At 43.9% G+C, this 23,917-nt stretch overlaps 1 protein-coding gene across 2 annotated transcripts in view; it reads right to left on the reverse strand.

Annotated features, from left to right (window-relative positions):
• Positions 1–9,103: 9,103 nt before the first annotated feature.
• LOC135514411 (mitogen-activated protein kinase 4-like) overlaps positions 9,104–23,917 on the reverse strand; it is a 30,504-nt gene continuing 15,690 nt past the window's right edge. For both annotated transcript variants that reach the window (XM_064937887.1, XM_064937885.1), the window contains 4 exons: positions 17,465–17,609; positions 16,321–16,488; positions 15,881–16,094; positions 9,104–12,402 (listed from right to left, as the gene is read on the reverse strand). In XM_064937887.1, the coding sequence (XP_064793959.1) occupies positions 11,487–12,402; positions 15,881–16,094; positions 16,321–16,488; positions 17,465–17,609 (1,443 nt within the window). In that variant the 3' untranslated portion in view covers positions 9,104–11,486. The remainder of the gene's footprint in view (positions 12,403–15,880; positions 16,095–16,320; positions 16,489–17,464; positions 17,610–23,917) is intronic.

Consider the following 23,917-nt stretch of genomic DNA (forward strand, 5'->3'; position numbering starts at 1 on the left):
CCTATCAGAAGCTTCTAAAGCCATGACATTTCCCGCAATTTTCCAAGCTGTTTAAAGGCACAGTCAACTTAGTGTATGTAAACTTCTGACCCACTGGAATTGTAATACAGTGAATTATAAGTGAAATAATCTGTCTGTAAACAATTGTTGGGCAACTTACTTGTGTCATGCACAAAGTAGATGTCCTAACCGACTTGCCAAAACTATAGTTTGTCGACAAGACATTTGTGGAGTGGTTGAAAAACGAGTTTTAATGACTCCAACCTAAGTGTATGTAAACTTCTGACTTCAACTGTATATGGGGCATACATCAATCTCAGCTCTGTAGATTTTGCTGCGAAGAGACGGAATCAATAGATCATATATTCTGGTATTGCCCCTATGTAGCTTGTTTCTGGTTTAGGAATGGTTAAAAAATAATAATCACAACATGTATTTAAAATTAACCTTACAAATAGCAGTGTTGGGTGAGTTGCGAAAGCCATAGTCAGTCAAATGATACTCGTAGGGAAGGTTTTCATCTTAAGCTCACATTCTGTGGATACTATATGATTAGAAATATAAATAATGTAAAACATCACAATTGAAAATTATATGGCACATGGAAACTAAACAAGGGTGGTCTATGGTGATAGGTGGGATGGGCGAGAGTGGCTGAGGTTTGGGATTGAAGAGTTTGTTTGGTAATGTATTATTTATTGTTACGACTTCTTTATATAAAAAGTACCATGTATGCAAAATGTATCTATATGTAACGAAAGCTGTAAAAAAAAAATTGTCCTCCGAAGAGGGGGATGGGTTAATAAAAAAATAAGAGGCAGACAAAGGGTCATAATCCAAATCGGAGTCAGGCAGGTACAGGACCGCAGGCAGGATCAGGACAAGCAGAAAGGTCAGCACTGGGAAGACTAAGAAAAACTAGAGCACAGGGAACACGCTGGTAGGACTTGACGGGAGAAGACAAACTGGCAACAAAACTCAGGTATAAATACACGGGATAACATCAGGGTGTGACAGAAATTATTTCAACATTGCCTACAAATGGCTAAGATACAAATGAGGTAGACCTATATAAGCTATATAACAATTGAGATGTACAAACTACGGCATAAGGGAACGATGAGCGGATAAGAGGCAAGCCATAATTTCAATTAAGACAATGAGTGAGTAGTTCACTATTTGTTCAGCACTTTATAAATGTACAGAGAACGAATTCAGAACATGGGCTGTTCTTACAGTATTCTCCCTGTGCACCAAGTCAGAAATGTGGATAAGTAATGGGGGGAAATAAGCAGACAATGAAAGCTCTTGCAATATTCGGTGACGTTTCACCAAAACAGGCTATATTTCTTATATTTCTTAGAGTGAGACACATGGACTACTACTACACAACATACACTTAGTAGTACTTAGCTACTGTATACATATCTCCCTGGCATATTACATAATTTATGCAGCCGTATACAAGACATATTCCTAGACTCAGTTGTTCTGTGCTCACTTGAATGTGGCGCGGCAGTTCTTCTTGAGGGCAAACTTTGGTATTAACCTTTGACATCAGTCTGACATTTTCTGGATTTCTGGTGCTTTCAAGACAACTGGGAACTTTTAAAAAACAAGGTCGAATCATGGCGTCAGTGAACTTCAGGTCGGAGCTCTGGAAAGCGGCCGGAGTTCCGGACTTGGAATTCCGAGTTGGATGACAGTTCAAAACCTATTTTCCCAGCCCAAGCTAGTTTTTTTCTGAGTTCCCAGTTGTCTTGAACGCAGCAGACATTATGCTGGATTGACAGCATGGCCAATGTATTCAACTTTTTCTGGCCCATGGTGTTGCATATGAATATTTATCCTTTTAAGCTTGGAAAAGAGGCCCTTTCAGACAAGTTTTAAACCCAGACCTGGACCACACACCCTCGCCACCGAATAGGAGGCAGGGGAAGCAAAATAGTGATTGATTTGCCACGCTTGCAGTTAGCTAGGACATCTGGGTTGGCAGAGTGTGCTAAAGCAGTGAGTAAAACAAACTTAGGGAGGAGGCTTCTAATGTTAACATGCATGAAACCAAGGCTTTTATGGCTACAGAAGTCATCAAATGAGAGCGCCTGGGGAATGGGAGTGGAGTTGGCACTGCAGGGCCTGGATTAACCTCTACATCAACAGAGGAGGAGTAAGATAAGGGTACAGCTAAAGGCTATGAGAACTGGTCGTCTAGTGCGTTCGGAACAGAGAGTAAAAGGAACAGGTTTCTGGGCACAGAAGAATAGATTCAAGGCATAATGTACAGACAAGGGTATGGTAGGATGTGAATACAGTGGAGGAATACAACCTAGGCATTGAGTAATGATGAGAGGTTTTGTCCCTAGAGACATCATTTAGACCAGGTGAGGTCACCTGAGGCATATTGAGCAGGGCTGGAGTCTACACTGAAATAAGACAATCACAAACAGCAATGGACAAGACATATTGACATTAGGGAGAGGCATGCGTAGCCGAGTGATTATGGGGACCAGTGGGAGGGTAGGAGAGCTGGAGACAAGGCGAATCAGATAGCTCGCGGGCCGGTGCTAGCAGAAGGGCCTTAGGGGGATGTCGCGACGGAAGAGTCTGTTGTAGCCCCCTCTGAAGGTTATGTCGGCAGACCAGTAGTTTTGGATTGGCAGGGCTCCGTGTAGGCAGTAAAGGGGTCCAGGTGTAACAGGGTTATATTGGTGATTCCCCTTGGCACTTTGTTAATAAGCCAATGGGTTTTTGGTTTTAGTTTTGTCTTGCCTTCACCTACTCAACATGGCATCTTATTGGCTGGTTTGCGTAGCTTGCTTACGAGGGAGGATGTTTCAGTTAGAATCGTGCCAGTGAACAAGCACCAAACCAGTATGTGTTAGTGCAGAGTTGGATGGTGAGCCGTGCATTGCATGACGTGCAATTTTGTGCTGTTTCTATCAGAATAAATCTCCATGGCTGGTGCTACAAGTTGGAGCTCGTGTCGATGATTGACGCAAGAAGAGTACTGTTACACAGGCCAATTGGCAAAATTAGTTATTGTAGCCCAAGAAATTGGCTGATGGTCTTCTTCAGCTAACAGTCCGATATGCTCTAGACAGCTAGCGGGCCGCGGCTAGCAGGCTAGCAGATGGGCCTTCAGGGGACGTCGCAATGAAGGAGCCTGTTGAAACCCCTTGGGCGGATTACGTTGGTAGACAAACGTAATTGGCGGGGCTTCATGTCGGCAGTAAAAGGGGTCCAGGCCTATTGGCAAAATATGTATTGTAGCTCAAAGAGTGGCTGATGGACCTCTTCAGCTAGCCGGGAGATGGGCCTAGCACAAGGCCACTTCCAGGCTCACTGGTGCTTGCTTCGGACAGAGACGTTAGCCAGGGGGTAGCCACTCGGATAGCAGCTAGCTAGCTGCGAGGATCCAGGTGAAAAGGATCAGAGTTTGCGGTAGGAAACCGGAGATGTGGAGAAGAAGCAATCTGGTATGCTCCTACAAGTTGGATGGGTTCCGCTGGTGTACAGCAATCTTTAAGTTATACCACATATTATCAATTGGATTGAGGTCTGGGCTTCCACACTCAAAGGTCTGTGATTCCACACTCCAAGACTGCTTCCATCACGTGGACTGGGATATGTTTCGTATTGCGTCAGACAACAACATTGATGAATACGCTGATTCGGTGTGCGAGTTCATTAGAACGTGCGTTGAAGATGTCGTTCCCATAGCAACGATTAAAACATTCCCTAACCAGAAACCATGGATTGATGGCAGCATTCGCATGAAACTGAAAGCGCGAACCACTGCTTTAAATCAGGGCAAGGTGACTGGTAACATGACCGAATACAAACAGTGCAGCTATTCCCTCCGCAAGGCTATCAAACAAGCTAAGCGTCAGTATAGAGACAAAGTAGAATCTCAATTCAACGGCTCAGACACGAGGTATGTGGCAGGGTCTACAGTCAATCACGGACTATAAGAAGAAAACCAGCCCAGTCAAGGACCAGGATGTCTTGCTCCCAGGCAGACTAAATCACTTTTTTGCCCGCTTTGAGGACAATACAGTGCCACTGACACGGCCTGCAACGAAAACATGCGGAATCTCCTTCACTGCAGCCGAGGTGAGTAAAACATTTAAACGTGTTAACCCTCACAAGGCTGCAGGCCCAGACGGCATCCCCAGCCGCGCCCTCAGAGCATGCGCAGACCAGCTGGCTGGTGTGTTTAAGGACATATTCAATCAATCCCTATACCAGTCTGCTGTTCCCACATGCTTCAAGAGGGCCACCATTGTTCCTGTTCCCAAGAAAGCTAAGGTAACTGAGCTAAACGACTACCGCCCGTAGCACTCACTTCCGTCATCATGAAGTGCTTTGAGAGACTAGTCAAGGACCATATCACCTCCACCCTACCTGACACCCTAGACCCACTCCAATTTGCTTACCGCCCAAATAGGTCCACAGACGATGCAATCTCAACCACACTGCACACTGCCCTAACCCATCTGGACAAGAGGAATACCTATGTGAGAATGCTGTTCATCGACTACAGCTCGGCATTTAACACCATAGTACCCTCCAAGCTCGTCATCAAGCTCGAGACCCTGGGTCTCGACCCCGCCCTGTGCAACTGGGTACTGGACTTCCTGACGGGCCGCCCCCAGGTGGTGAGGGTAGGCAACAACATCTCCACCCCGCTGACCCTCAACACTGGGGCCCCACAAGGGTGCGTTCTGAGCCCTCTCCTGTACTCCCTGTTCACCCACGACTGCGTTCCCACGCACGCCTCCAACTCAATCATCAAGTTTGCGGACGACACAACAGTGGTAGGCTTGATTACCAACAACGACGAGACGGCCTACAGGGAGGAGGTGAGGGCCCTCGGAGTGTGGTGTCAGGAAAATAACCTCACACTCAACGTCAACAAAACTAAGGAGATGATTGTGGACTTCAGGAAACAGCAGAGGGAACACCCCCCTATCCACATCGATGGAACAGTATAGTGGAGAGGGTAGTAAGTTTTAAGTTCCTTGGCATACACATCACAGACAAACTTAATTGGTCCACTCACACAGACAGCATCGTGAAGAAGGCGCAGCAGCGCCTCTTCAACCTCAGGAGGCTGAAGAAATTCGGCTTGTCACCAAAAGCACTCACAAACTTCTACAGATGCACAATCGAGAGCATCCTGGCAGGCTGTATCACCGCCTGGTATGGCAACTGCTCCGCCCACAACCGTAAGGCTCTCCAGAGGGTAGTGAGGTCTGCACAACGCATCACCGGGGGCAAACTACCTGCCCTCCAGGACACCTACACCACCCGATGTTACAGGAAGGCCATAAAGATCATCAAGGACAACAACCACCCGAGCCACTGCCTGTTCACCCCGCTATCATCCAGAAGGCGAGGTCAGTACAGGTGCATCAAAGCTGGGACCGAGAGACTGAAAAACAGCTTCTATCTCAAGGCCATCAGACTGTTAAACAGCAACCACTAACATTGAGTGGCTGCTGCCAACACACTGACTCAACTCCAGCCACTTTAATAATGGGAATTAATGGGAAATTATGTCAAATATATCACTAGCCACTTTAAACAATGCTACCTAATATAATGTTTACATACCCTACATTATTCATCTCATATGTATACGTATATACTGTACTCTATATCATCTCCTGCATCCTTATGTAATACATGTATCACTAGCCACTTTAACTATGCCACTTTGTTTACATACTCATCTCATATGTATATACTGTACTCGATAGCATCTACTGTATCTTGCCTATGCTGCTCTGTACCATCACTCATTCATATATCTTTATGTACATATTCTTTATCCCCTTACACTGTGTATAAGACAGTAGTTTTGGAATTGTTAGTTAGATTACTTGTTGGTTATTACTGCATTGTCAGAACTACAAGCACAAGCATTTCGCTACACTCGCATTAACATCTGCTAACCATGTGTATGTGACAAATAAAATTTGATTTGAATAGGCCATTCCAAGACATTTAAATGTTTCCCCTTAAACCACTCGGCTGTCGCTTTAGCAGTATGCTTAGGGTGAAGGTGAAACTGGAAGGTGAAACTCCGTCCCAGCCTCAAATCTCTGGAAGACAGAAACAGGTTTCCCCCAATAATTTTTCTTTATTTAGCGCCATCATTCCTTCGATACTGACCAGTTTCCCAGTCCCTGACAATGAAAAACATGAGGTTCTTGGGGTGATGGTAGGTGTTGGATTTGCACCAGACATAGAGTTTTCCATTATGGCCAAAAAGCTACATTTTAGTCTCATCTGACCCGAGTACCTTCTTCCATATGTTTGGGGAGTCTCCCACATGCCTTTTGGCGAACACCAAACGTGTTTGCTTATTTTTTTCTTTAAGCAATGGCTTTTTTTCTGGCCACTCTTCCATAAAGCCCATCTCTGTGGAGTGTATAGGTCCTATGGACAGACACTTCAATCTCCACTGTGGAGCTTTGCAGCTCCTTCAGTGTATCTTTGGTCTCTTTGTTGCCTCTCTGATTAATGCCCTCCTTGCCTGGTCCGTGAGTTTTGGTGTGCAGCCCACTATTGGCAGGTTTGTTGTGGTGTCATATTCTTTCCATTTTTTAATAATGGATTTAATGGTGCACCGTTTTATAACACAATCCTGATCTGTATTTCTCCACAGCTCCTTTGGTCTTCATGGTGCTGTTTCTTGGTGGTACCCCTTGCTTAGTGGTGTTGCAGACTCTGTGGCTTTTCAGAACAGGTGTATATATACTGAGATCATGTGACAGATCATGTGACACTTAGATTGCACACATGTGGACTTTATTTAACTAATTATGTGACTTCTGAAGGTAATTGGTTGCAGAAGATCTTATTTAGGGGTTTCATCGCAAAGGGGGTGAATATTTATTCACGCACCACTTTTCCGTTTTTAATTGTAATTTTTTTTGGAAACAAGTTTTTTTTCTTCTTTTTTTTCACCTCACCAATTTGGCCTATTTTGTGTCTGTCCATTACATGAAATCCAAATAAAAATATATTTAAATTACAGGTTGTAATGCAACAAAATAGGAAAAACACCAAGGGGGATGAATACATTTGCAAGGCACTGCATGCACTTTTAACTTTGTAATTGGAATCAAATCTGTTTGATAATGTATTTTAATAAAGTATTCAAGTTTTGATATAGCTGTTGCATAAATGAACTAGGGTTGTAATTATGCTTGTGTTTTTCAGATAATTTTGGAGAAGCCTTTGCATGCTTTTTCTGTAGATTTAGTTTGTGTCAAATAAAATAAAAATATATATTTTAGAAATTAAATTTACTTTTAACGAAGTATATTTAAAACCAAATACTTTTAGACTTTTACTCAAGTAGTATTTTACTGGGTGACTCACTTGTACCTGAGTAATTTTCTATTAAGGTATCTTTTACTTTAAGTCAAGTATGACAATGGGTACTTTATCCACTTCTGGCTATTATAAAAAGCTTAGCTTTCTGCCAAAAGAGCTTGCTAAGACTAATATGTATATGACATATATACAATGGGAGGTGGCTGACTCTCATAGCCATGGTCCTGGGCAACTGCACCCTATTTCACAAGTGAACAGGGTTTAGGTAGGTTAGGGCTAAATATGGGAACATGAAGTGTGTTCTTTCCAAACCCCATCAAATGTTTCATATCTTTCCATATCAAGTTGAATTGAGATTGAGGCTATTAATTGTGTGTATCGCTGAAACTGCCAAGAGTGCACCTGGCCTGCGACAAAAACAATGTGCTCTGTCCACCACTGGAGGGGGGCACTGTTGACTAAACTCTCTTCTGCCAAGAGAGAAAATATAAAATTCAGGAGCCATTGAAGTGCATGTGAAACTGGAGCAGGGATCTCAGGGCTCGGTTAAATCCGTAATGCTGAAGTTCAGATTCAATCAGTAAAGCCTAAGCTCAGCGTTGTAGAGTGGTTGAAATGTAAAGGTAATTTGCAATTGAGCCGACATAGCCTTTCCAGCATTTACCGTAAATGCGGTCTCCCCAAGCACAGAAACATTGCTTTTAAATTTCAATCACGCCACAACACTGATCTTCTGTGTTATGGAATAAATCCAACCCTAGTCAGGAAAGCACTTGTTTTGTATCAGATAGGTGTTACTTGAGGAGGATGTTTGTGTATGACAGAGAGTCATGAGCCTTGGAGTGTTCATTCCCTCTGTGTCCTCCCTTACATGCTGACTACACCACTCGCATTGCGTGCGTGAGCGTTGCAAAATAAATTTAAACATACATGTTATTCAATTATTGCACCCACACTGTTCGCACGCGCCAACGAGCGTCTGCGTTGCCAAGCACTAAAATAGAAGTCGGTTCTATTTGTGACGCTGAACGCGGTGCAAGTCCTGCCCCTCCCATCTCCTCATTGGTTTATAGAAGCAGATACCCACGTGCCATCTCCTCATTGGTTATACCCACGTGGGTGTTTGAAAGATGAACTGAGTTCGGTCGGTCGTCGTGTTATGCAAGTTATATGCCAATCGCCATATAGGGTCCAAAGAAGAAAAAGCCTGGAAGGAGGAGAGATGATTAGAAATAATTTGGTTGACCGTTTTATGTGTGGATTAATTGTCAGAGTAGAGGACCTTGTGCATTTCAGGTAAAATAACTCAACGTTTAAATCCCAGGACAAATTAGCTAACAGCAAGCAAGCTAAATAGGACAAATTATCTAGCAATTGCAAGCTAGCTAGCTAAATTTCCATAAATGTTTAATGCTTTTCAACCTGTCCCCAAATTAATATCATTGGTTCAGAGTTTGTTTTCATATTTCAACCTGCGTGTCGTGTATAAAGTTACCCCTAGATGAGGGCCTTGGGTCAGTTTTGCATTTCACCCACTATGATTGGGGGAGGGGAAGTCAAGTAGGGGAACCTTCAGTCCAGAGCTGATGAAATACTACGAAACTGTCATTTATGGACACAGTCTGAGAGTTGACGTTAGACTTTGAGTCACAGTCCAATATTTGCATCCGCAAGTGTGCCGGAGCACATAACAGAGGATTTATGTTGATATCAGCAGTCAAAGGAAAAGGGAATTTAAAAAACACCCTACACAAAATGTTTAGTAAACTTTTATTTTTAGTTGATCAGCAAAACAGGAACTGCAAAAGGGATCGTGTAAATTGATTTCAGCTGTGAAAGCTGCAGATTCTACCATATGTGATACAACCAGGACATCCTCAAATAAAGATGGTCCACACTTTATATAGTTAAAATCTTTTGATAGTTTTCATCAAGGATCAAGCCATGCAAAACTACTTACATTCAGCGAGCTGGAAGCCTAGGCCTATTTGGGTGTGCAAAAGCCTGTAGGCCTATTTGGGTGTGCAAAAGCCTGTAGGCCTATTTGGGTGTGCAAAAGCCTGTAGGCCTATTTGGGTGTGCAAAAGCCTGTAGGCCTATTCTGAAGCATATTCATAACCCGGCTCCCAGACTAAAAGGAACATAATTCCGTCTCAACAAGCACATCGGATCAAATAAGATATTTCTGATATTATTGAGGACTCCTATTTTACCAATAAAATAACATGGACTTGCCCAGATAACATCTGACACTGCACATGAAGCCTAGTTGACCTTTAAGAACCTGGTCCCTGGCAGTGTCTGTCCAATGTGCTTTTTTTTTGTATGTTAAAATGACAATGCACTGCTCTGAAAACAGTTTGCACCCTGCAATTTCCAGACTTGACTATGCTCGCTTATTGTGTCCCCTTTAGAATGCCAGGTGATATTGTGCAATGAGATGAATTGCTCATGACTCAAGAGTATAATATCATTGTGACATTTTGGAACGTTCGCCGTCATTGACTAGTAGGAACAATGGTCAAAAGCAGGAGACGAGGGCTATGTCCCAAATGGAACCTTAAGGTCCAATGCAGCCATGTTTATCTCAATATCAAATCATTTATGGGTAACAATTAAGGGTCCTTACTGTGATTTATTTTCTGACCATTTTTAATTGAAAACAAACAAAGGTAGCTTCTTAGCAAGAATTGTGCTAGACTGTCTGGTAGTGGGGAGGGGAAAACTGGAAACTAGCTGTTATTGGCAGAGAGGTTTGGAACTCTTTCAGGTGGTCTTTTCAAACTGCTCTTACCCTAAAAGTGCATCATCATAATGTTCACAATTTCACCGTATTATTCCAACCTCATATTGTAGAAATATATATAAAACACAGGCAATTCCCATTTTTCACCATACTGAGCCTTTAATCCCCAAAGGGTTTTGGTCAAAAGGGAATAATAGGGTGTAGTTTGGGACCCTACCACGGAGTTTAGAGTGCTTGATGAGTGTGTGACCTTTTAGCTGTTGCTCCCTGTGCATGACTATTCCGAAGGCTTTCTGATGTCAGCTTGGTGATGATAATCAGCTACAGGCTGACTACAGTGTTGTCACTGTTCTGTTTTTATCTCCCTGTCATGAGAACATGGGTGTGCAAAAGCTAGACAGATATCTTACTGTGGTACTGTGAGAGCACTCCTTCTCAGGTAAATACACAAAAATACACAAAAGCTGCACCGTAAACCTGTCAACAAACAATTACAGGCATCTGGAAGATGCTGTAAGAAACAGTAGTTCAATGTGCACAATTGTTAGCAGTAAAAATGTTCAAATGTATCGACATCATTCTAGGATTCCCAGGGGCCGTCTCCCTTTATCTGTTCTTCAGCTCCGGTCCAGGTCATTAGTGAGTGTTCCTCCACTAACACTTTCCTTATTGGAGGAACACAACTCCCTGGACCAGAGATATCTGTTCTTATGCTAAGACGTGGATCTATAAATACATTCAGACCCCTTTTCTTTATAGGAAATACTTCCCACTAAATGGAAGATACTCGTATAATTCTAAATAGCCATTTGCTGCAGGGAGACCTACTGTATAGCTACTCGCATTCAGAAGATATCTTAACAACCAAAAGGGTTATGTTTAAGAGTAATTTCAACAAAAATAGCTGATTTGCTTTCTCTTCAACCTATTCTGCTATAGAATACCCGGGGGTTCCTCTCTCCAACCAAATGTTGATCATTTTGCAGGCATTCTTGTAATGAGTACACATCGCTGCAACATAGGCCTTTCAGTTAGATACTGTACAACGTGCATTCATTTACAGCAGTGACCACGCAAAACCACCAGAAGCTTACGTTGTTCGTACAGTACCAAATGGCACTTGATCCACACCTCACTCTCCTCTTATTCTTGTAACATACAGTAAAAGCAGCTCTGAACAAAGGAGCAGCACCGCTAGTTTAAGTGAGCAGGGTTCGTGTCAAGGCAACGCTTACTTATGAAAGAAAGTCGCACACCCCAATGATTTATGGGTAAAGAAAAAAAGAACTGTACCCATTAAATCATGTGCAACTTCCCCTTTTACCCCCTTCTACATGCGTTCACTATTCAGTCTACCAGTGCTCTCTGCGTTAGCCTTGGACCCCAGCTCCTTTCAGGAGTTGGGAGTCTGACGTGGGGGCGGTCTGCGCTCTGGAAGCCTGGATACGCCATTGATGTTGGCCTGTTTGGCCCCGTCTGGGTTTCCACCGAGGTCCTCACTCTGACCACACCGCTTCAGGGCTGTGATGAACACATCCAGGTCAAACGGGCTCTCTTGCCCCCTGGAGGGAGGCATCTGGAGGCGTTCATGGATTGGCGAAGGAATCGGAGGAGAAGAGGGCAACAGAGAGGGAGGAGAGCGGGATGAGGCAGGTGGGCTGAGTGTGTCGTCCTCGTCCAGTCCAGCTGAGGGCCTTATGGCCGGCGAACAGCAGTGGAAGAGGGGAGCGGGGAGGAAAGTGGGAGAGAGGGGCAGCGGGGGTGAACTGGAGTAGGGCAGGGGTTCCTGGGGCAGGCTGGGAGAGTGGAGGAGAGACTGAGTGCTCTCCACCCACCGAGATATCTCCTGGAACAGGTCCCCAGGCGGCTCCTCGACAGGCAGCTCCTCCAAACTGGCCCCTCTAGGCTCAGGCACCTGTCTGTTCCTCTTCCAGTGAGATAGGTCCAGGATCAGTTTGGGCTCGGAGTAGTGCTGCGGTTTGTCTTCCCTCCACGCAATCTTATCGAGATAGGAAGGAGAGCCCACTTTGTAGTCACAGGAACGGTCACAGTCCAGCTCAGTATAGGCCCCGCCCCCACAAGCACGCTCCAGAGAGGAGTGGGAGTGGTCCAGGAAGCGCTCAGCAGAGCTGCTGTGGGAATACTTGCGAGGGTCCACCTGGGCCTCCTCCAACAAGGGGTTAGAGCCTGCCTTGGGATCCCTCAGGACCTCCTCCTCCTCTGGGTCACCCACCTCCGAGACCCCAGGCAAGCACTGACACCCACCCTGCTGCTGCCAGCACAAGTCTGATGACAGGCTGGTCTCATACCTGCACAGTGGAAACAAAGTGCTTGTCAGTGAAACATCTAAGTTGCCATATCGATCTATTGTTGTGAAGTAAATATTTGTTGTCTTTATACCCGTTACATTTGCTCCTAATTTATGTGCACACACACACACACACACACAATGAAAGATAAATGAATACAAAACTGAAACCACCTGGTAGACACTACAACTTATATTGAACAAAAATATAAAACTCAACTGTAAAGTACTGGTCCCATGTTTCATGAGCTGAAATAAAAGATCCCAGAAATGTTCCATATGCACAAAAGGCTTATTTCTCTCATTTTGTGCGCAATTTTGTTTACATCCCTGTTCGTGAGCATTTCTCCTTTGCCAAGATAATCCATCCACTTGACAGGTGTGGCATTTCAAGAACCGGATTAAACAGCATGATCATTACAAAGGTGCACCTTGTCCTGGGGACAATAAAAGGCCACTCTAAAATGTGCAGTTTTGTCACACAACACAATGCCACAAATGTGCAATTGGCATGCTGACTGCAGGAATGTCTACCAGAGCTGTTACTAGATAATCAAATTATAATTTCTCTACCATGAGCCGCCTCCATTGTTTCAGAGAATTTGGCAGTACGTCCAACCGGACTCAACCACAGACCACATGTAACGACGCCAGCCCAGGACTTCCACACCCGGCTTCTTTACCTGCGGGATTGTCTGTGCACAAATGGCCAGAAACCGTCTCAGGGAAACTCATCTGCATGCTTGTCGTCCTCACCAGGGTGTTGACCTGGCTGCAGTTCTGCGTCGTAACCGATGGCCATTGGCATGTTGGACAAGTGTGCTCTTCACGGCTGAATCCCAGATTCAACTGTACTGGGCAGATGGCAGACCGTGCATGGCGTCGTGTGGGCGAGCAGTTCTTCAATGGCCTGCATACTCAGACATTTCACCCATTGATCATGTTTGGGATGCTTTGGATCAACGTGGACGACAGCGTGTTGCAGTTCCCGCTAATATCCAGCAACTTCACACAGCCATTGAAGAGGAGTGGGACATTCCACAGGCCAAAATCAACAGCCTGATCAACTCTATGCAAAGGAGATGTGTCGCACTGCAAGAGGCAATAGTGGTCACACCAGATACTGACAGGGGCGTGGATCAGATTTTTTCTTTTTAATGTATCCAACAGATGCATATCTGTATTCACAGTCATGTGAAATCCATAGATTAGCGCTTTATTTATTTATTTAAATTGACTGATTTTCTTACATGAACTGTAACTCAGTAAAATCAGTGAAATTGTTGCAGGTTGTGTTTCTATTTTTGTTTAATGTACTATGACAGAATAAACAACAGCGGCATGCAGGTGAAGTGTCTCCCAGGAGATTTGATTAAGAGTAGAATGAATTAGCTTCTATATATAACATCCATGCAACATTTTATTCGGCTTCATCTTACTCAACTTTATTTCTACTTTTCTTTGGTGTATTTATTGTGCACAGCATGTCACAGTTCCTTTCATAATCTCTTTCTGTTGCTTTGCTGTGTTATTTTTCACTAAGTCTGTTTGCTGCTATGTGTCTCTGTGTGAACGTTAGCTGACACCACAGACTTGTCACTAACAGAAATTGAATAATGTGTCCCTGAACAAAGGCGGGTAAAATCAAAAGTAACATTGCATTAAATTAGCTAATGGGCCTCCCGGGTGGTGCAGTGGTTAAGGGCGCTGTACTGCAGCGCCAGCTGTACCATCAGAGACTCTGTGTTCGCGCCCAGGCTCTGTCGTAACCGTCCGCGACCAGGAGGTCCGTGGGGTGACGCACAATTGACCTAGCATCGTCCAGGTTAGGTAGGGCTTGGCCAGTAGGGATGTCCTTGTCTCATCGCTCACCAGCGACTCCTGTGGCGGGCCGGGCGCAACCAAGGTTGCCAGATGCACGGTGTTTCCTCCGACACATTGGTGCGGCTGGCTTCCGGGTTGGATGCGCGCTGTGTTAAGAAGCAGTGCAGCTTGGTTGGGTTGTGTATCGGAGGACGCATGACTTTCAACCTTTGTCTCTCCCGAGCCCGTATGGGAGTTGTAGCGATGAGACGAGATAGTAGCTACTAAAAAACAATTGGATGCCATGAAATTAGGGAGAAAAAGGGGTAAAAATAATAAAAAATAAAAAGTAACAGTCAGTATCTGGTGTGGCCACCAGCTGCATTAAGTACTGCAGTGCATCTCCTCCTCATGGACTGCACCAGATTTGCCAGTTCTTGCTGTGAAATGTTACCCCACTCTTCCTTCAATGCACCTGCAAGTTCCAGGACATTTCTGGGGGGAATGGCCCTGGCCCTCACCTTCCGATCCAACAGGTCCCAGATGTGCTCAATGGGATTGAGATCCGGGAACTGTGCTGGCCATGGCTGACATTCCTGTCTTGCAGGAAATCACGCACAAAACAAGCAGGTGGCATTGCTGGAGGGTCATGTCAGGATGAGCCTGCAGGAAGGGGAGGAGGATGTCTTCCCTGTAACGCACAGCGTTGAGATTGCCTGCAATGACAACAAGCTCAGTCCAATCAATGATGCGTGACACATCGCTCCAGACCATGACGGACCCTCCACCTCCAAATCGATCCCGCTCCAGAATAGGCCTCGGTGTAACGCTCATTCCTTCGACGATAAACGTAAATCTGACTATCACCCCTGGTGAGACAAAACCGTGACTCGTCAGTGAAGAGCACTTTTTGCCAGTCCTATCTGGTCCAGCAACTGTGGGTTTGTGCCTATAGGCGACGTTGTTGCCAGTGATCTCTGTGAGGACCTGCCTTACAACAGGCCTACAAAGCCCTCAGTACAGCTTCTCACAGCCTATTGCGGACAGTCTGAGCACTGATGGAGGGATTGTGCGTTCCTGTTGTAACTCGGGCAGTTTTTGTTGCCATCCTGTACCTGTCCCGCAGGTGTGATGTTCGGATGTACCGATCCTGTGCAGGTGTTGTTACACGTGGTCTGTTACTGCCAGGACGATCAGCTGATGGTCCTGTCTACTTGTAGCGCTGTCTTAGGCGTCTCACAGTACGGACATTGCAATTTATTGCCCTGGCCACATCTGCAGTCCTCATGTCTCCAGAGTCAGTAGAAAGGCTTCTTTAGTGTCCTAAGGTTTCATAACTGTGACCTTAATTGCCCTTAATTGCCTACCGTCTGTAAGCTGTTAGTGTCTTAACAACCGTTCCACAGGTGCATGTTTATCGTTCATTGAACAAGCATGGGAAACAGTGTTTAAACCCTTTACAATGAAGATCTGTGAAGTTATTTGGATTTTTATGAATTATCTTTGAAAGATATTGTCCTGAAAAAGGGATGTTTCTTTTTTTGCTGAGTTTAGATGAATCTCTATGGCTGACACACACTAGCCTGGTCCCAGATCTCTTTGTGCTATCATGTCAACTCCTTGTCGCTAGTTGACATGACAGCACAAACAGATCTGGGACCAGGCTAGACACACACCTGTCCCAATGAGAGCTAAAGGCCTGGCTGTGACTGTGGCCAGGCTCCGTGATTAGGCTATCATCCAGCTCGTCCTCTATGCGGAAGGGCTGGGGCGACATGGGCTCGTCCTGAGGAAATGAGTACTGCTGCAGGAAGGGATGGGACAGGGCCGCTTCTGCCGTCAGCCGGTCCATGGGGTTAAAGGTCAAGATACGCTCCAGAAAATCAATGGCTAGTGGAGAAAGAGACGTGAACGGAGAATAGAAAATGGTTTCAAATGATGTGCATACGTGGCTGCAAGTAATGCCATATCGAATCAGGAATAAATATTGTTTTCTCTGGGAATAGTAGGCAACAAGTTAATTAGACACGTGTGTTCATGATTTTTAGCATAAAACAGTTATTGTTTCAGAGAGAACAAAGGCTCCATCTAATTCTCCACCCTCCATCCCGCTCACCATCCGCCTCCACCTCCACCTCAGGGATCAGCTCCCTAAATGACCTCTTGATCTTCCAGCCATGGCTGACATAAGTGGGCATGACCTGCAGAAGGTCCAGGCGGTCCTCTTCCCTCAACACAGGCACCGTGTCCAGGATCAGCTGCATCTGTTCCAGTTCATGGGCTCCTGCAGAGCAGCCAGGAAGAACCAGCCAGGAGGAACCAGCCAGGAGGAACCAGCCAGGAGGAACCAGCCAGGAGGAACCAGGCAGGAGGAACCAGGCAGGAAGACACAGAGTACCAGGAGTAAAGAAGCAGCTCAATCAAATCATGATTCCAAAACTAGAAAAGGCAATTTTCATGAAGAAAAATTAGGTGCCTTGTTTAACTGTCTAAACGTATTTCTGTGGTAGAAGTTAAGAAACTGTTAAAGGCTAGTTTTGAAATTTTGAGGTTAACTTAGTAGAAGTATTTTTAAAGACTGGTATTAAGATGGTTGGAGCAGGCTACTGGGAAAAGAAAAGCTGCGCCCTCATGACTAATGACAAGGTCATGGACCACATACTGAATAAATTAGGTCTGGATAAAAGTATCTGTACATGATATTAAACAATGACACCAGAATCCTAAAGAAACTGTCTTAAAAATGCTTATATAATGTGAGCACAAAAAGCATTTTTTTCTGTTTTGTTTCTGTTCAAGTCTCCAAATGATCTGTTTTTTGTTTTTTTACTTCAGCCAGTGTAATCGTGACAACAGTGGGAGTTATAATGACACTGTCACTGCGAGACAACATAAAAGCTCAGCTCTGTCCCAACTGGCACCCTATTTCCTATAGTGCACTACTTTTAACCAAAGCCCTATGGGCCCTGGTAAAAGAATGTAGGGTGCCATTTGGAAGACACCCCATATCATTTTGCTTCTAATAATTACACTTATTGACACTGTTAAGCAGGTCGGATAGAGAACAGACAGGCAAATGGACATTTCTGTATTATGCATCCCGGTAAACAAAGTATACTATCTCTTCACTACATCAAAAAGATCCTGGACAGACAAATAGACTGTACTGCCCAACAGCATAAAAACAAAATGGCCACAACCCAGTTTCTCTCTCATATCATATTCATACCCACACCTCTCCACCCCAATAAACCTCTTACCTGCAAAGAGCATGCGTCCTGTTAGCATCTCTGCGAGGATGCAGCCAGCTGACCACATATCAATGGCCTTGGTGTAGTTGTTGGGAGAGAGCAACAGGCGTGGAGACCGATACCATTTAGTCACCAAGCCCTCTGACAGGTAGCCCTGGCCAATACACACAGACGACAGCACACACAGGGTAAGTATAACAAGTAAATTAATACGTAAAAGGTTCTCTAACTTTGTACATTTTAATGGCTCTTTCGCTAAAATATTTTGAGGGCATTTTTACAGCTGCCCCCAATTCTTTACGCTCACACTTTACAGGTAGGCTTATAGAAGACAGTATTCTTCTTCATGTCAGTTACAATGTTGAGAAATATATCTAAGTATGGTGGAACAGAATGTCAGAGAAAAAGCGTTTGTGAAAATGTATTCCTGCTCTGTCAGGAGGAATGGGCCTAATGACACACCGGCTTCATTTCGTTAGAATAGCACGACTTGACCACTTTATCTCCTCTTTGTTTATTTAGAACATCCATTACACCCACACAAAGCCTATGCTTTACTATCATTGTGGGACTTAAAATTGATTTCTATTCAAAATCCTATCTTCGCTAACCCCTAACCATAAAATAGCCTTTGTCTTCATGGCGACCAGTCAAATGTCCCCATGAGGGAGAATTTTCCTTGTTTTACCATCTTTGTGGGGACTTTTCCGGTACCCACCCACACCTGATAGATGTAGAGAGATGAGATTATGAAACACACAGCCACTGGACTGAGACCAACATCCACTGCGAAGAACCTCTGCAGGATCTTGAATTGAATTAAATTATTGCATTACACAACCCCCAGTGCAAGGCAAGCATCCCCTGTCCTCTCTGTCCCTCCCCTCCACTCTCTGCCAATGGATAACGGAGCACTGTTCAATGATTGATGAGAAGCAGCTGAAACAGCCTTAGGACCACACAACCTCCCCCTCTCTCTTCAACTGTCCTTCGTTTCACTCCCTCTCCCACTCTCCAGGTGACTAATAATTGAATAGGGTTAGCTCAGCAGCCGGAGAGATTCAGTTAGGCCTCCTCCTGTCACCTTTGCTTGCAGCCCATCTTCTGTGACTAAGCCACCTGTCAAATCTCTGCTTATTGTCCAAAGGCACGGTTGAGTCAGTCACTGATGGTTCCAAGAGTCAGATTTACAATTATAGGTGCATTGTTGCGTTACTATGGGCCCTGGTCAAAAGGTGTCCACTTAATACGATGCCATTTGGGACACATCCTGTGTCTATCAGTAACGAAATGTTGTTTGGCGTTGTTAGCACTTCAAATCAAAGCATCTGTCATTATGGCAAACTTGGCAAAAAAAATAATTGGTATAGCGCCATTGAGGAGAGATTGGCACTGATAATGAAAACCGACGCAATGCTCAAGGAAACCTGCCAACCCTCTGTCACAGGCTGACATGCTTACTTTCACGAGCGCAGCGGCACACCCACAGGTCAATTGAAACGATATGAACAATGCAAATAGCCTGTCAACTTCCTCTCCACGTCGGAGGCTGACGACAAAATCCCTGACGTCTTCCCGTTGTTGTGTCTGCTGCGAAGGCCTTTAACTTTACATTTAGGATGAAATGTCATGTATCTTCCACATTTACCAAGCAAGGACTATCCCAGCAGCTGTCATGAGCATTGGCCTGTTAGCCTCTCTCTAAGTAAGCATGGCATAGGAAGAACCGGAGACTGTACGGTTGCGAAAATGACACCCTATTCCCGATATAGCGCACTACTTTTGACCAGAGCCACATACGACTAGAGCCTAAGTAATGCACTACAGGGAATAGTTGTGCTGCACTACTGCACTATAAAGGTGTTGAAGTCTAGCTTGAAATACACTTATTCATGTTAACATAATATTGATTCCTTTACATCACCGAGCAGTAGGCTGCTTCATTTCAATATTTATTGGCACAGCAGTCGTCAGCATCACAGTAAAATTAACTTTCAGATACCCATCAAAAATGGCAAAACGGAAGGTGGACACTGAGAACCGGGGGTTTCAAACAAGGTGGGAGTCGGAGTATATGTTCACGGAGGTAGCTGGAAAACCTGTGTGTCTTCTGTGGAGAAAGTGTGGCGGTACTGAAAGAGTATAATCTGAGACGACATTATGAAACGAAACACGCGACAAAAACAAGAATATGGACATGGAACAAAGGCTACAAAAGGCAGAGGAATTAAAACGAGGCCTCAAATCTCGACAGGCTCTGTTCAAAAAGCCAAATCACAAGGCCAGGCTGCTGTCAAGGCCAGTTTTATTTTGGCAGAAGAGATCGCTAAATCAGCCCGGCCATTTACGGAGGGGGATTTCATCAAAAACTGCATGATTAAAGTTTGTGACGAAGTTTGCCCAGAAAAAAGGCAACTCTTTTTAAATGTGAGTCTGAGCAGAAACACCATTGCCGAGAGAGTAGACCAGTTGTCCATCAATCTAAAAGAGCAGCTTGTGAAAAAGGGAAAAGATTTCATTGCATATTCCTTGGCTGTGGATGAGAGCACCGACATTTCTGACATTGCCCAGTTGTCAATTTTCATCCGCGGAGTGGACTCCAGCCTAAGCGTGACAGAGGAGTTTTTGGCTTTACGTCCTATGCATGGCACAACTACGGGGCATGATTTGTATGAAGAGGTGTCAAGATGTGTAAATGAGATGGAGCTGCCTTGGGAAAAACTCGTGGGTTTGACAACCGACGGAGCACCTGCGATGTGTGGACACAGGAGCGGACTGGTGGCGAAGATACGGAAAAGATGCAAGAGGAAAACGCGACAGGTGAGCTGACAGCTTATCATTGTATCATACACCAGGAAGCGTTGTGCGGTAAAGCCTTGAAAATGGAGCATGTAATGAGCATCATCACGCGCACAGTTAACTTTATCAGAGCCAAAGGTTTGAATCACCGCCAGTTCAAGGCATTTCTGACGGAGTTAGAAACGGAGCATGGTGATTTGCCTTATCACACAGAGGTGCGATGGCTAAGCCAGGGAAAGGTGCTTCAAAGATGTTTCGAGCTTCGTGGAGGAGATTTGTCTGTTCTTGGACAGCAAAGGGAAAGACACAACACAACTCCGAGACGAAATGTTTCTGTGTGAAATGGCTTTTCTGTGTGACATTACGAGTCATCTGAATGCAATGAACTTGCAGCTGCAGGGTCGGGATCATGTCATCTCTGATATGTACAGTACAGTGAAGGCATTTAAAACCAAACTGACTCTGTGGGAGACGCAGATGCGGAAAGAAAATTTGAGCCACTTTCCCAGCTGCCAGACCATGAAAGAGAAGCTCTCTACCAGTGCGTTCCCGAGCGCACAGTTGGCTGATAAAATAGGTATGCTTGCCGCTGACTTTCGACGCCGATTTGCTGACTTTGAAGCACAAAAAAGCAGGTTGGAACTGCTCGGTAACCCATTTGCTGTTGACGTGGAAAGCTCACCACCAAACCTCCAAATGGAGTTGATTGACCTCCAATGCAATGATGCACTGAGGGCAAAATATGCGGCAGTGGGTGCTGCGGAGTTCGCCCGTTTCCTCCCCGACACAATGCCCCAGTTGCGCATCCAGGCTGCTCAAACGTTGTCTATGTTTGGCAGCACATACCTGTGTGAACAACTTTTTTCTTTGATGAACCTGAACAAAACATCACACAGAAGTCGACTTACTGCTGAACACCTCCACTCAATTCTGAGGATTTCCTCAGCTCAGAGCCTTACCCCGAACATTGATGAACTTGTGGAAAAGATGGGACACCACCAAGTATCACCCTCAACCTCAAACAAGTGAACATTACTGTGCAATCACATATTTAGAGTTTTTACTCAGTTCAAGTTTAAAAGTTAAAGTTTAATATTTGTTTTCACTGCATGTTACTTCTCCTTAAACAAAGTGTTGTTTTTGATTAATAGATTTTTGCACTTTTATTTTATTGTATTTCAATCCAATTATATTTTAAAAATATTTCAGTTGAGTGGATGATAGAAAATTGCTATTATTGTTTTTTTCTTTGAAGTAAATTTAGCCCACTTTTGCTAAAATAGAAAATATAGGCTACTGATGGTGCCTTGAATACCGGTTTCTTTCATTTAATGTTCATGTTATGGGGATTTTTATATAAAGGAAATTTGTCTTTTGTGTCTGTTGAAAATTAAAGATTACTGACAGAGCCATAAGAAAATATTGCTTTATTTATCTGATCATATTGGAATATATTTGTTAGGTTTTCAGTAGGTTCAATTAGGTTCACTAGACTATATGCGTCATTTAAAAATTTTTCAATGAACATTCGAACAGTCCGGCCCTCGGCTTGTAGCTAAATTTTTTATTTGGCCCTCCGTCCATTTGACTTTGACACCCCTGCTTTACATGTATAATGAATGTACAGTTGAAGTCAGAAGTTTTACACACCTCAGCCAAATACTTTTAAACTCAGTTTTAAACAGTTTTTCACAATTCCTGACATTTAATCCTAGTAAAATGTATTTGTCTTGGGTCAGTTAGAATCATCACTTTACTCTAAGAATGTGAAATGTCAGAAAATTAGTAGAGAGTGATTTATTTCAGCTTTTATTTCTTTCATCACATTCCCAGTGGGTCAGAAGTTTACATACTCAATTAGTGTCTGGTAGCATTGCCTTTAAATTGTTTAACTTGGGTCAAATGTTTTGGATATCATTCCACAAGCTTCCCACAATTAAGTTGGGTAAATTTTGGCCCATTCCTCCTGACAGAGCTGCTGTAACTGCTGCTGTAACACACGCTTTTTCAGTTCTGCCCACAAATGTTCTATAGGATGAGGTCAGGGGCTTTGTGATGGCCACTTCAATACCTTGCCTTTGTTGTCCTTAACTTCTTTGGGACTGGGGGGCAGTAATTGAGTAGCTTGGATAAAAAGGTGCCCAAACTGCCTATATGCATATCATTAGTAGATTTGGATGGAAAACACTCTGAAGTATCTAAAACTGTTTGAATGAGGTCTGAGTATAATAGAAATCATATGGCAGGCAAAAACCTGAGAAAAAAATGCAACAGTGGGAAATCTGAGGTTCTTAGTTTTTCAAGTCAATGCCTATTGAATATACAGTGTCTATGGGGTCATATTGCACTTCCGAAGGCTTCCACTAGATGTCAACAGTCTTTAGAACCTTATTTCAGGCTTCTACTGTGAAGGGGGAGAGAATGAGAGCTGTTTTGAGTCAGGTGTCTGGCAGAGTGCCATGAGCTAAATCATGCGTGTGGCTGTGATAGGTAGCTGGGTTCCTTTTAATTTCTAAAGACAGGAATTCTCCGGTTGAAACATCATTGAAGATTTATGATAAAAACATCCTAAAGATTGATTCTATACATCATTTGACATGTTTCTACGAACTGTAATATAACTTTTTGGACTCGTCTGAACTTTCACCTGGACTTGCCCGCGCCTCGTGAGTTTGGATTTGTGAACTAAAACGCACAAACAAAAAGGAGGTATTTGGACATAAATGATGGACTTTATCGAACAAAACAAACATTTATCTGACACAGCAGTTGCATTAAGGAGAAGTTTATCTATATTTCCATGCATAACCCTTGTATCTTTTATCAATGTTTATTATGAGTATTTCTGTAATTTGATGTGGCTCTCTGCACTTTCACCGGATGTTTGTTTGAGACAATGCATTTCTGAACATAACACACCAATTTCAAATGAGGTTTTTGGACATAAAGATTAACTTTATCGAACAAAACACACATTTAATGTGTAACGAAGTCCTGATCATCAAAGGTTAGTGATGAATTTAAAAATCGCTATTTCTGACTTTTGTGAGCCCTCTCCTAGGCTGGAAAATGGCTGTGTAGTTCTGTGACTAGGTGCGGACCTAAAATAATCGTTTGGTGTGCCTTTCACCGTAAAGCCTATTTGAAGACGGACACTGTGGCTGGATTTACACTAAGTTTATCTTTAAAATGGTGTAAAATACATGTATGTTTGAGGAATTGAAATTATGGGATTTATGTTGTTTTGAATTTGGCGCCCTGCAATTTCACCGGCTGTTGGTGAGGTGGGACGCTAGAAGTTAAGCCATTTTGCCACAACTTTGTAAGTATGCATGGGGTCATTGTCCATTTGGATGACCCATTTGCGACCGAGATTTAACTTCCTGACTGACGTCTCGAGATGTTGCTTATGGTATAGGGGACGCTTGCGTTCCACTTGGCCAAAAGCCAGGGAAAATGCAGTGCGGCAAATACAAATAAAATGATAGAAAAATCTAACTTTCATTAAATCACACATGTAAGATACTAAATTAAAGCTACACTCGTTGTGAATCCAGCCAACATGTCAGATTTTAAAAAGGCTTTTCGGCGAAAGCATAAGAAGCTATTATCTGATGATAGCACAACAGTAAAGAGTAGCATATTTCAACCCTGCAGGCGCTA

Source organism: Oncorhynchus masou, chromosome 25 (assembly GCF_036934945.1).
Source record: "Oncorhynchus masou masou isolate Uvic2021 chromosome 25, UVic_Omas_1.1, whole genome shotgun sequence".
Taxonomy (NCBI): Eukaryota; Metazoa; Chordata; class Actinopteri; order Salmoniformes; family Salmonidae; genus Oncorhynchus; species Oncorhynchus masou.